This window comes from Trichomycterus rosablanca, chromosome 14 (genome assembly GCF_030014385.1).
Source record: "Trichomycterus rosablanca isolate fTriRos1 chromosome 14, fTriRos1.hap1, whole genome shotgun sequence".
Lineage (NCBI taxonomy): Eukaryota > Metazoa > Chordata > Actinopteri > Siluriformes > Trichomycteridae > Trichomycterus > Trichomycterus rosablanca.
In genome coordinates this window covers 30,593,805-30,606,210 of record NC_086001.1, presented here as the reverse complement: position 1 = coordinate 30,606,210, position 12,406 = coordinate 30,593,805, and the positions used below count along the sequence as shown (strand labels likewise).

The following is a 12,406-nucleotide window of genomic DNA, read 5'->3' as shown; positions in this document are numbered from 1 at the left end:
CATGGTGGCCTCCATACACAGACAAAGCCAAACTTCTAAAGAGTATCCGAGGCAGTGAGGTCCCAAATGTGAGCAGAGGATGGACACAGCACCAAGCTCGTATCCTTTACAGCTCAGGTAATCTAAAATGTATAAGAATATTGATTAGATAAACATTATCTATATTATGTACATTATACAGTACAGACCAAAAGTTTGGACACACCCTTCTCATTCAAAGAGTTCATGACTTATTTTCATGACTATGAAAATTGTAGATTCACACTGAAGGCATCAAAACTATGAATTAACACATGTGGAATTATATACTTAACAAAAAAGTGTGAAACAACTGAAAATATGTTTTATATTCTCGGTTCTTCAAAGTAGCCACCTGTTGCTTTGATTACTGCTTCGCACACTCTTGGCATTCTCTTGATGAGCTTTAAGAGGTAGTCACCTGAAATGGTTTTCACTTCTCAGGTGTCCCCTGTCAGGTTTAATAAGTGGGATTTCTTGCCTTATAAATGGGGTTGGGACCATCAGTTGTGTTGTGCAGAAGTCAGGTGGATACACAGCTGATAGTCCTACTGAATAGACTGTTAGAATTTGTATTATGGCAAGAAAAAAAGCAGCTAAGTAAAGAAAAATGAGTGGCCATCATTACTTTAAGAACTGAAGATCAGTCAGTCCGAAAAATTGGGAAAATTTAGAAAGTGTCCCCAAGTGCAGTCGCAAAAACCATCAAGCGCTACAAAGAAACTGGCTTACACGAGGACCGCCCCAGGAAAGGAAGACCAAGAGTCACCTCTGCTGCGGAGGATAAGCTCATACGAGTCACCAGCCTCAGAAATCGCAGGTTAACAGCAGCTCAGATTAGAGACCAGGTAAATGCCACACAGAGTTGTAGCAGCAGACACATCTCTAGAACAACGGTTAAGAGGAGACTGTGTGCATCAGGCCTTCATGGTAAAATAGCTGTTAGGAAACCTCTGCTAAGGACAGGCAACAAGCAGAAGAGACTTGTTTGGGCTAAAGAACACAAGGAATGGACATTAGACCAGTGAAAATCTGTGCTTTGGTCTGATCAGTCCAAATTTGAGATCTTTGGTTCCAACCACCGTGTCTTTGTGCGGCGCAGAAAAGGTGAACGGATGTGCTCTACTGCAAAGCAGTAATCAAAGCAAAAGGTGGCTACTATAATATAAAACATATTTTCAGTTGTTTCACACTTTTGTTAAGTATATAATTCCACATGTGTTAATTCATAGTTTTGATGCCTTCAGTGTGAATCTACCATGTTCATAGTCATGAAAAAAAAGAACAATCTTTGAATGAGAAGGTGTGTCCAAACTTTTGGTCTGTACTGTATGTACAGTCATGTGAAAAAGTAAGTACACCCTCTTTGAATTCTATGGTTTTGTGTATTCAGACATAATAAAAACCATCTATTTCTTATCAGGTCTTAAAATTATATAAATACAGTCTCAGATAAACAATAATGCATAATAAATTACACTCATTCATTCATTTGTATAAAAACACTAGACCAAAATAGAAAAAGCAGTATGTGAAAAAATAAGTACACCCCATGAATGAATAGCATGTAGAATCTCATTTATTAGTAATAAGTTGTAGTAATGGTTTTCTGTATGACTTTATCAGTCTCTAACATCGTTCTGGAGAAATTTTACTCCACTCTTCTTTACAACATTACTTCAGTTCACTAAGGTTTGTGTCCATTCATTTGTAAATGATCTCAACGGCTGTAATCTGTCCAGATCCTGTGACTGTAACACAAACCCCTAATCGTCACCCCTTCACCACCATGATTGACAGTTTGTATGGGGTGTTTGTGCTGATATGCTGTGTTTGTTTTTTGTCAGATGTGCCGTTGTGAATTTTGGCCAAATATCTAAATTTTGGTTTCGTCTGTCCACAGGACATTGTTCCAGAAATCTTGTGGTTTATTTCAGATGCAACTTTGCAAACTTAATCTGTTTTGTCATGTTCATTTTAAAGAGAGAACATTTTCTTTCAGAAACCCTTCCAGCAGGCCAAACTTGTTCAGTCTTTTTGTTTTAGTTGAACAGTCATTAAATTGAACATTTAACATGCTAACCGAAGCCTGTAGAGTCTTAGATGAAGCTCTTGGATGTTTTGCAATTTCTCAGAGCATTGCACAGTCTGATCTCGTGGTGAACTTGCAGGGACGTCTACTACTGGGAAGCTGCCTTGAATGTTTTCCACTTGTAAATGATCTTTCTTACTGTAGAACGATGAACTTCAGATTTGGAAATGGCTTTATAACCCTTCCCAGAATAATCAGCAGGAACAATTCTTTGTCTAAGATCATTGTTGATGTCTTTCCTACTTGGTATTGTGTTTACACACACCTGAATGGTCCAGACCACAAGAAGTGCCAAAACTTCTGATTTTATAGACGTGATCACACTTACTAATCATCAGTTAATCAAGATCATTTGATTAGCAGAACCTGACTGATAAATACCCTCTTAATTCCTTTAGAAACAGTAAGGGTGTACTTATTTTTTCACACACTGCTTTTTGTATTTTGATCTAGTTTTTTATATAAATAATGAGATGGTGTAATTTGTTATGTGTTATTGTCTATCTGAGGTTGTATTTATATAATGGTAAGACCTGATGAAGAACAGATGATTTATATTATGTCCTGATACATAAAAACATAAAATTCAAAGAGGGTGTACTTACTTTTTCCCATGACTGTATATTATGCATTTAATTGTCTGCATGCAAAATATATTACAGATTGTTTGGACAAGGTCGTCCAGAAATGGAGAATATCCTGCGAGACCTCGGATTTAAATTCAGACAATGATTTCCCACGAAAACGAAAGTAATTTTATAACATGTCACACAACATTGTGTAGTACTTCATGAAGATTTCTATTTGATTTTTCTTTTACTTTTTAGACCTAAAAAGCCATTTGAATTTATTGAAAAGTCTCAAGCAAAATGGCATCCCAGCCCTCAAAAACAGAATCTCAAAATGAAAAAGAAAACAGTGCATTCCCTACCACCACCACCAATACCACCACCACCACCTGCTGACCATCGAAATCCTGGAACAAACAGAAGTAGTAAGTTTAGTGTATTTTTCTTCCCCAAAAAAAAAAAAAAAAAAAAAAAAAAAAAGCAGTCCAAGATGTAACACTCTTTGCAACTTGAGCTGGACTAGATGGGTCTAAATGGCTGAAGGCTGAACAGATACATACATGCGCCTGGCATTTTTGTGACATCACCAAAAAAAAAAAAAAAAAAAAAACCACCCTCAGCCTTATTTTGATAAAATAATAATAAAAATACATTTTGAATCTTGTTTATATACTTATACCACCTTATAGGGCCCCTTGAATTTTAGGAAACACAATAGCTCAGAAGACTTAAATCTTTTCATTCCATTGCCTGAATAAAATATAGTTTGAAAGACTGGGAAAAGCCTGGCAAATCTTTAAAACACAACACTGGCTTTAAAGCTTATGATATTTCACATTTCCACAAGTATTACTGGACGTTTATTAGAAATCTCATACTGAAGATTGTTAATATTCACTATAATTAGTTAGATACTGTTAAGAATGTGTTTGTTAAACTGTTTGAGGACTAAGCAGTGCAAAGCTAGTCTATAATAATATAACCAATGCCCAGAGAAAAATAAAATCATTTTTTTTCAGTTCCATCATATTTATAGAAGCTTAGTATTTCAAACATCACGCATAAACGCATATTGAAAAAAGCAGGTTTTTAAAATGGACAGTGTACTTACCAAATTATGATTTTTTAGTGATGTCACAGGATGAGTGCTTCTTCCCAGAATCTAGACAAGGTAAAGTTCATTGAAAATGAAGAAATTAAATATATAAAAACATTACAACACTTTCCAAAAAAGTTGGGATGCTGGGCAACATATAAATAATAACAGAATACAATGATGTGCAAATTATTTACATTGTATTTTTAATTGAAAATAGTACCAAGAAAACATATCAAATGTTGAAACTGAGATATTCTCCTACTAATTAATAAAACATGCTGTGGAAATGACTAGATTTAAGAGAGCTTACAGTATTTTTTTTCCTTTTATCCTGTCCAACTAATAAAAATTCTGAAGTGCAGTTTTAATTTCAGTCCACAATAAAACAAACTTAGAATAACAAATTTAAATTATGAATATAGTACATACCTATTTCTTTTTTTCAGTGATGTCAAAGGCCCAGTCCTATCAGGGAAGAATTCAGGATGCTTGGTTCACTGAACCAACACAGCAGAGTAAAATCACATTTGTCATATATGCTATTCATAGAAACCCCCTGCTTGATAAGTATTTATCAAAACAAATAGAGAAATATACATAACCTTACAAATTCATAAAAAGTTTAATCACCCATGCATAATTATTTGCTTTCAGTGATGTCACAAATCCAATTGCTCAGTCAAGATGGACAGTCCACCATCACAGAACAAAGTAAGGTTTCTCTACAGTCATTAACATTACAATTAACTAAAATGTTTCTTAATAATTTAATAGAAAATTTCACTATAGATCTTCAGCATGTTTAAGAAGACAAACTTAAATCTTACCAAGTGCTTACCTTTCTCCTTAAGTGACAGAAGACAATCAAAGTGTTGGTTTGGAAAGCCACTGTGACATTCTGTCAGCAGGACCAGGTAAGATAACAGCACTGCACAAATTACAGTGACTTTATATTTGTGGTTAACCTCACTTATTATTGTTATACTTAAATACTTATGAGTAGACCAATATACCGTCCTTGGTGTTAATAGCTAACGCACCTAGAGTCCGTCTGCCTACAGGCCGACTAGTGCCGGGTCAATGCACACGTAAGTTTAAGTAAATTCTATTTTATAAAATTCTTAATTGTCTTATTTATTGATCTAATAAAGATGTGTGAATAACCATGATATTATTATGTGATTTCCCAGCAGCAGAGAGGGCCATCTTAGAGATGCTGGGGGAACTGCAGCTCCAGGTCCAGCATCTCACTTCTGTTATTACCCAAAGAGGCCCCTTTTTGGGTAACAGCAGCCTGAAGATGCCACCTGCACCAGCAGATAAAGAGGAAGAAGATGGACTTCCACTGGAAAGCATTCAGGCCTTGAATGACTTTGAAGTCCATCTTCAAAACAAGATCTTCAAGCAAAAATTGGTAATTTACTGTACCTTACACACACACACACACACTATATATATATATTAGGGCTGTCGAAGTTAACGCGATAATAACGCATTAACGCAATCTCAATTTAACGCGATTAAAAAAAATAGTGCCGTTAACGCAAATTCTAGTTCATGTTGAGACTTGACTGGTAGAACCAACGTTTTAATGTCGGACTTGCCACCGTTGTTCATTTGCGGTTTGTTAAAATAATATAACTGAGCGTCGTAGGGATGCACTTGCATAATAAAGAAATAAATACACGGTATATTCACAAGTTGTCGGGAGCAAAACACTTTATTAACTTAATCTGTTACGGCACTGAATACCGGAGTCAAGCACGCTAGTCCATGAACTATGGAAGCCCCAAAAGGGTCAAAACACACTCACTTCGTGTAGAAACGTCCACTTTTCACATTTCACTTAAAAAACCTTGTTTTCTATAACATTTACACAGATTTTATTTAATGCGATTAATCGCGATTAACTATATGAAATTCTGAGATTAATCGCGATTAAAATTTTTAATCGTTTGACAGCCCTAATATATATATATATATATATATATATATATATATATATATATATTGTACATTGCATGTACATTACTTACCGAATATTTTTGTCAACTTGATGGTGATGGTGGACGCTGGCGCATTTGGCTGCCGCTACCGTTACCGTATTTTACCGTATTTTATTGTATTTTTATCGTTTTTCGTTTTCATCTTTTTACACACCTTGTGGATCTATTTCTTTTATGTTACTTTTGATACTTTTATTTGTGCTTTTGATACTTTTTGTTCTTTCTACTCTACATCGCGTCTGCGGCCGGTGGTGAACGGTGGATGAGTTTTCCTGGGATCGGCACGATGTTGAACTATTCCGTTGACCAGCTGAGGAAGTTCAACAACTGCACTACTCCATCGTGTATTTCAGTCATCAAACAGCTTGGACTCCTTCGCCGGCCTCGTTATATTCACAGGGGCTCCCGGAGAAAGCTTGTTTATCTTCGAAACGGTAACGCTATTCCATCCTTCTGGTCAGCCGTGCGCACTGTCGCTCCGCAAACACGTCATCAGAGCGCTGCTGCCTTGCACACCAGTAGCGGTGTAGTCTCCATGACAACGCTGTCCACGGAGTGGGATGGGAAACGCGGAGTGGACTTAGCAAATCTCCGTTCTCTTCCTCGTTCCTCACAGCCAACTACACAACAATACCACTTGAAAATGGCATTGCTTAATGTTCGTTCACTCAACACAAAAAGTACTGTACTCAGTGAATTTATATCTGACAGTGAACTAGACTTTTTCTGTCTCACTGAAACTTGGCATAAACCCTTGGATTATTTTACGTTAAATCAGACCACGCCAATGGGATACTCGTATATTGATGAACCTCGTATGGAAGGGCGAGGTGGTGGTGTTGCTGCAGTCTATAGGGATGATATTAAAATAACCACTTTGTCTTTTCCTGCTGCTCTTTCTTTTGAACACCTGGCTTTCAAGTTGTCAGGGCCTACTCCTCTGGTCACTGCTGTAGTTTATCGTCCGCCAAAGCCAAACGCTTCCTTTCTCTCTGATTTTTCAGATTTTTTAACCCAGCTTAGTGCCCTCTCATCCTCTGTACTGCTTATGGGTGATTTTAACATCCATATTGATGACAACAACTGTAAATTTGCCAGGGAATTTTTGGAATTGTTACAGTGTTTTAATTTCACACAACATATACATTTTCCAACTCATAAAAAAGGTCATACTCTTGACCTTGTCTGCTCTACTGGTGTCCTAGTTCATCAGCCGTCCAGCCATGACCTTACTGTCTCTGATCATTTGACAATCATCATGGACATTGAGGTCACTAGGCCCATCACTAGAGCTAAACGTAAAATATCCTTCAGGAATCTTCAATATATCTCTCCCTCTGCTTTCTCAGATTCTCTTGTTAAAAAGATGTCTGTCTGTCCTGTACTGTCTAGTAATTCATCTGACCTTGTCGATTACTATAATGACATACTCGCCTCATGTCTTGATGAGCTGGCTCCTTTGAGAACCAAATTTGTTTCATTTAGTCATTCTGCACCATGGTACACAATTGAGCTTCACCAAATGAAATCCCGTAAACGCCAGCTTGAAAGACTTTATAAGAAAACCGGTCTAACAGTACATTATCAGATTTATTCTGATTATCTTCAACATTACAAAGACGCTCTTACGGCAGCCCGATCCACTTACTATTCCGAACTCATACATGCTGGATCAACAAATCCTAAGACTCTCTTTTCCACAATAAATAAACTTCTCAAACCAGTTGACAATACTACCAATTCCTTTACAGTTGACAAGTGTAACTCTTACCTCTCATTTTTTCAAACAAAAGTTGAGAATATCCACAATTTTCTGACAGTTTCCCCTGTCATCTCTGTTTCTCCGCCTATCTCACCTCAATTTATTACCCAGCCTCTGTCTCAGTTCTCACCTGTGTCTCATTTGGACCTATCTGAGATCTTAACAGGGATGCGAAGCTCCACTTGTGTTTTGGATCCTGCTCCATCAAAACTTGTTAAGGGTTGTTTTCCAGTTATCTCATCACTTATCACAGAGATAATCAATTCCTCTCTTAGTTCTGGCTCAGTCCCTCAATCACTCAAATTGGCTGCTGTTACTCCCATACTTAAAAAACCTGGACTTGACTCTAACATTATGAGTAACTTTCGGCCCATTTCCAATCTTCCATTTCTGTCGAAAATACTGGAACGTGTTGTTGCCTCACAGCTCAAAGATCACCTAAATTCCAATAATCTATTTGAATCATTTCAGTCTGGTTTCCGCCCCCAGCACAGCACTGAGTCAGCCCTCCTCAAAGTCACAAATGACCTTCTTCTTTCCTCAGACTCTGGACAAATTAATATTCTCGTCCTCCTTGATCTTACTGCAGCTTTTGACACCATTAATCACTCCATTCTTCTGTCCCGCCTTGAATCCTCTGTCAACATCACTGGTACTGCCCTTTTGTGGTTAAGGTCATATCTCGTAAACAGACAACAGTTTGTTAATATCAACAATTGTAGTTCTGCCATTGCTCCACTGTCCCAAGGCGTTCCCCAAGGCTCAGTGTTAGGTCCCCTTTTGTTTATTCTTTATATGCTCCCCCTTGGTGACATCATACGTCGGCATGGTTTACATTTCCACTGCTATGCTGATGATATTCAGCTTTACATCTCCTCCAAATCCATTAATACTGAACTTCACTCCACTCTGACAAATTGCATCACTGAAATGAAATTGTGGATGAAAGCTAATTTCCTCAAATTAAACTGTGAAAAATCAGATATGATCATCGTAGGTCCTACAACCCTGGCAAAAACCACAAAAAATTTTCAAATTACCATTGATAATGACACTTTGTCTCCGTCTTCTAACATCCGAAATCTTGGTGTAATTTTTGATAGCAACCTCTCTTTTGACCGCCATGTAAATCACATCACCAAAACTGCTTTCTTTCATCTAAAAAACATAGCACGTCTACGTCCATCACTCTCCTTTTCTGCCGCCGAAACCTTGATTCATGCTTTTATTACATCCAGAATTGATTATTGCAATAGCATCCTTTATGGTACATCTAACAAAATCCTAAAAAAACTTCAGTATATCCAGAATTCAGCTGCTCGCCTCCTTACTCATACTCGCTCCCGTGATCATATTACACCTGTTCTACAAAAACTTCATTGGCTTCCCGTTGCTCAACGCATTCAATTCAAAATTCTTCTATTCACTCACAAAGCTCTCCATAATCAGGCCCCATCCTACCTCACCGACCTGCTCCATCAGCACATTCCCTCCCGTAGCCTTCGCTCTTCTGAGGCTAACCTACTGTCCATACCCTCTAGGACCAAGCACCGGACCTGGGGTGACAGGGCCTTTTCCATAGCTGCTCCATCTTTATGGAATGCTCTCCCCAAACACCTACGAGATTGTCCTGACCTGTCCAAATTCAAGTCACTTCTCAAAACTCATCTATTCAGAGTGGCATTTAACTTGTAACAACACGAAATAAATGCTTTTATTTTTGCTATTCTTTTTAATAGTTTTTATACTTAGATCACGACAGAAATGTGAAGTCCTAGATCCTAAAACTTGTAAAGTTTTCAGTTTCCTGATTGCATGTAAATCTGTCCTGTTTCTGTCTAATTTTAAGAAATTGTTCTATATTTGTTGTTCTCTCTCATAATTTAGCTAATTTTTAATGAACTGTCTTATGCTGCTCTCTTTGTTTTTATCTTAATTATTCTTGATGTTGATGTACTATTTTGATTTTGTACTATGATTTGATTTGTATGGTGTATGTACGTATTTGTTTTGATTATTTGTCTTATGTAAAGCGTCTTTGAGTATCTTGAAAAGCGCTATATAAATAAAATGTATTATTATTATTATTATTATTAACTTCAGGTGTCAAAACTGTCACTGGTTGGGGAACAAACACTTAAAAAAACAGTGTGGCGGATTTGTGGTGGCAAAGTGTTTGCTCCTCAACTAGCTGTGCAGTTGAACTGGTGTGGCAGAGGAGAGAAAACGGCCATCAAAAACACACACCTGAAAGACACAATTGTCTGTAAGTATAAACATTTTTGTCAACAATTTTTAGTTCTGTATATTGACTTAAGATATCTTGTTTGTGCACCTTCTAGTCCACTAGACCATAATCAGTAGTCATTTTCTAACCACAGGATCATTGCTGGATGGATATTTTTGTGATCTTCCATTGATTAACAGAGTACAGTAGTCTTTATATGGTGTATAGGCTGTAGTCTTTAATCCTAGATGAATGCCTTACCATTCTCATGTGGAATTGTTTAATATGCCAAAAATTCATAGCTCTATCAAAAGATGACAAGCTATTGCAGTCTAATGGCATTAACCCTCCTGTTGTCCTCGGGTCAAAATGACCCGCCACTGTGTTAAAACCCCCCCAAAAATCCACTAAATGCTATTTTTTTACCTTGAAATTGTATGACTTTTCCTAGATTGGCCCCAACAATAGAAAAAGTGAAATGTTGCTTTTATTCACATTTCCATGTAAGCTGTACAAAAAAAGGTACAAAGGTGGTCTTCGGGTCAAAATGACCCGTGAGGCAAATAGAGTTGAAATCAAGGTCACAGAGTTATTTACAACCCACAGAATGTTACAATGTTTTAGTTGTGTCTCAGATCAATCAGTAGCAGAAGTAATCAGGTGGTGTTCTCGCAGACTTCAGAAGACCACCTGTTTATTTCCAGAGGTTATAAAGGTGCTGCAGATAACAGGACCCAGAATTCTGTCTGTACTGAAGCCATGAGTGTGCGTTATAGCGTTGAAGAGGCTGTAGAGCTGATTTTCTCAGATGTCCAGCAAGACAACTCTGATTCAGAAGAGGAAGTGGAGCATGTATCCGAAGAAGAAGATGGGGAGGAATACAACCCAGAGCATGATGAATCATCTTCAGAAGAAGAAGAAAACCCTGAAGCTAAAAGAGAGACTTTCCTTTCAAAAAATGGCAAAATAACATGGTCCTCAGCAGCATATGACCAACACGGCAGGCATGCAGAACAAAACGTTGTGCTTGATGTGACAGAGGGACTGAGGGGTCACAATGTGACATGTGACAATTTCTTCACCTCTTATGAACTCGGACTGCAGCTCCTGAAGAGGAAGATCACCATGGTTGGTGCAGTTCGAAAGAACAAGCCTGAGCTCCCACCTGCACTGCTTGCGTCAAAGGAGAGAAAGGTCTTCTCCTCAAAGTTTGCCTTCACGCCCACCACCACTCCAGTTTCCTACCTCCCAAAGAAAAACAAGAATGTAGTTCTTCTGAGCACACTGCACGCAGATGGTGACATTAGCGATCGTGAGGACAGGAAGTCAATCATCATCCTAGACTACAACCGCAACAAAGGAGGTGTGGACAACCTAGATAAGGTGATTGGAACAGATAGCTGCAGAAGAATGACTGCCCGCTGGCCCCTGGGCAGTCCACAACATCATTGATGTTTCCTGCTACAATGCCTTTGTGATTTGGAGAGAGATCAACCCGACCTGGATGTCTCGTAAGCAGAACAAGAGGAGGGTGTTCCTGGAGCAGCTAGGAAAGGCACTTGTAACTCCACTCATTGAAAGAAGGAAGCATGTCCCCCACACAGAAGCCTCAGCAGCAGTTGTGAAAGCTATTCAGAGTGCAGGAGCCCCTGATCATCCAGCTACCACAGCCACTTCCCCAGCTAGGGCAAGTAAGAGGAAGAGATGTCAGTTCTGCCCTCAAAAGAAGGACTGTAAAACACATACTGTGTGCTGCAGGTGTAAGAAATATTTCAAGTGCACAGCCTTGTGCCCTCCATGTGCTAATTAGTTGAATGGGTTGTTATATTTCATATTTTTGTATTGTACATTGTCTTAAATTGTTCACTGGAGAAAAAAAAAAGAAACTGAGTCATTGGGATGAATACAATTTCATTTAATACAGCGAGACTATTTATTCTATTACTCATGTCTAATGTTACAGCTACATATACCTACTCTTTTTGTAATCCGATTTTTTTTTCAGTATCAGCAATGAGAAACCCGCTGCTCCCCACTCCAAATGAGGCTGAAGCTGAGAAGATCATTAAAGAGTGGCTTCGCCTTTCCAGTGACAGGCTCAGAAAAAGGCAGCGATAGTTTTTACATTTATTTTATGTTTTATATATATATAATAGTTTATGTATATATAAATACTTGTAAATATGTTCTGTTTTTTTAAAGTTAAGGCTAAGTTAGTAGTATGTAAGTTATTATATATTTATATGTGTATGTTAAAATAAGAAACATTTTATATCAAATGTTTTACATAATTTTGCAATTTTTAAAAATGTTTAATTCCTAATAAAAGTTTATTGTTAAACCTTTCATAATTTGAACTCAGTTTTGCTAAAAGACAAAACACAAAATAAAAATAAAACATTAAAACAAGACATCGCGGAGACATCGGATGAAAGTCGTAGAAGGGGAAGCTGGACGTAGGTATGCCGGAAAATACGTCGCGGATACACCGGATCAGCGTCGTTTTAAGGGCGCTTTTTCATCAAAGCTACGCAGTGCCAATATGCAAACGACATAAATACTATGTAACGCCAACCATTCTAAGTAGGGAGCAGCGACGTATTTGTGCTGTCTGGGTAATTATCACTGCACCA

The 12,406-nt window shown here is 37.8% G+C and overlaps 1 protein-coding gene across 5 annotated transcripts; it reads left to right on the top strand.

Annotated features, from left to right (window-relative positions):
* Window positions 1-46: 46 nt before the first annotated feature.
* On the top strand, window positions 47-12,064 carry LOC134326377 (uncharacterized). Of its 5 annotated transcripts, none has more exons than XM_063008536.1 (9): window positions 47-117; window positions 2,938-3,104; window positions 4,225-4,293; window positions 4,433-4,489; window positions 4,630-4,692; window positions 4,840-4,866; window positions 4,969-5,192; window positions 9,650-9,812; window positions 11,779-12,064. In XM_063008536.1, the coding sequence occupies exons 1-9, from the start codon at window positions 80-82 to the stop codon at window positions 11,889-11,891; spliced, it is 921 nt and encodes a 306-aa protein (XP_062864606.1). In that variant the 5' UTR covers window positions 47-79; the 3' UTR covers window positions 11,892-12,064. The 5 variants fall into 5 exon arrangements, with proteins under 5 accessions (XP_062864606.1, XP_062864605.1, XP_062864604.1 ...); XM_063008535.1 differs by having other exon boundaries at window positions 4,810-4,866; window positions 4,972-5,192; XM_063008534.1 differs by having other exon boundaries at window positions 4,810-4,866.
* Window positions 12,065-12,406: the final 342 nt, after the last annotated feature.

Excerpts from the sequence above, each read along its gene's own strand:
- LOC134326377 (XM_063008534.1), top strand. The coding sequence starts at position 80 with ATGGACACAGCACCAAGCTCGTATCCTTTACAGCTCAG. Across the intron at positions 4,693-4,809 it reads CATTCTGTCAGCAGGACCAG|CTAACGCACCTAGAGTCCGT; the intron begins GTAAGATAACAG and ends TGGTGTTAATAG. Across the intron at positions 9,813-11,778 it reads CCTGAAAGACACAATTGTCT|TATCAGCAATGAGAAACCCG; the intron begins GTAAGTATAAAC and ends TTTTTTTTTCAG.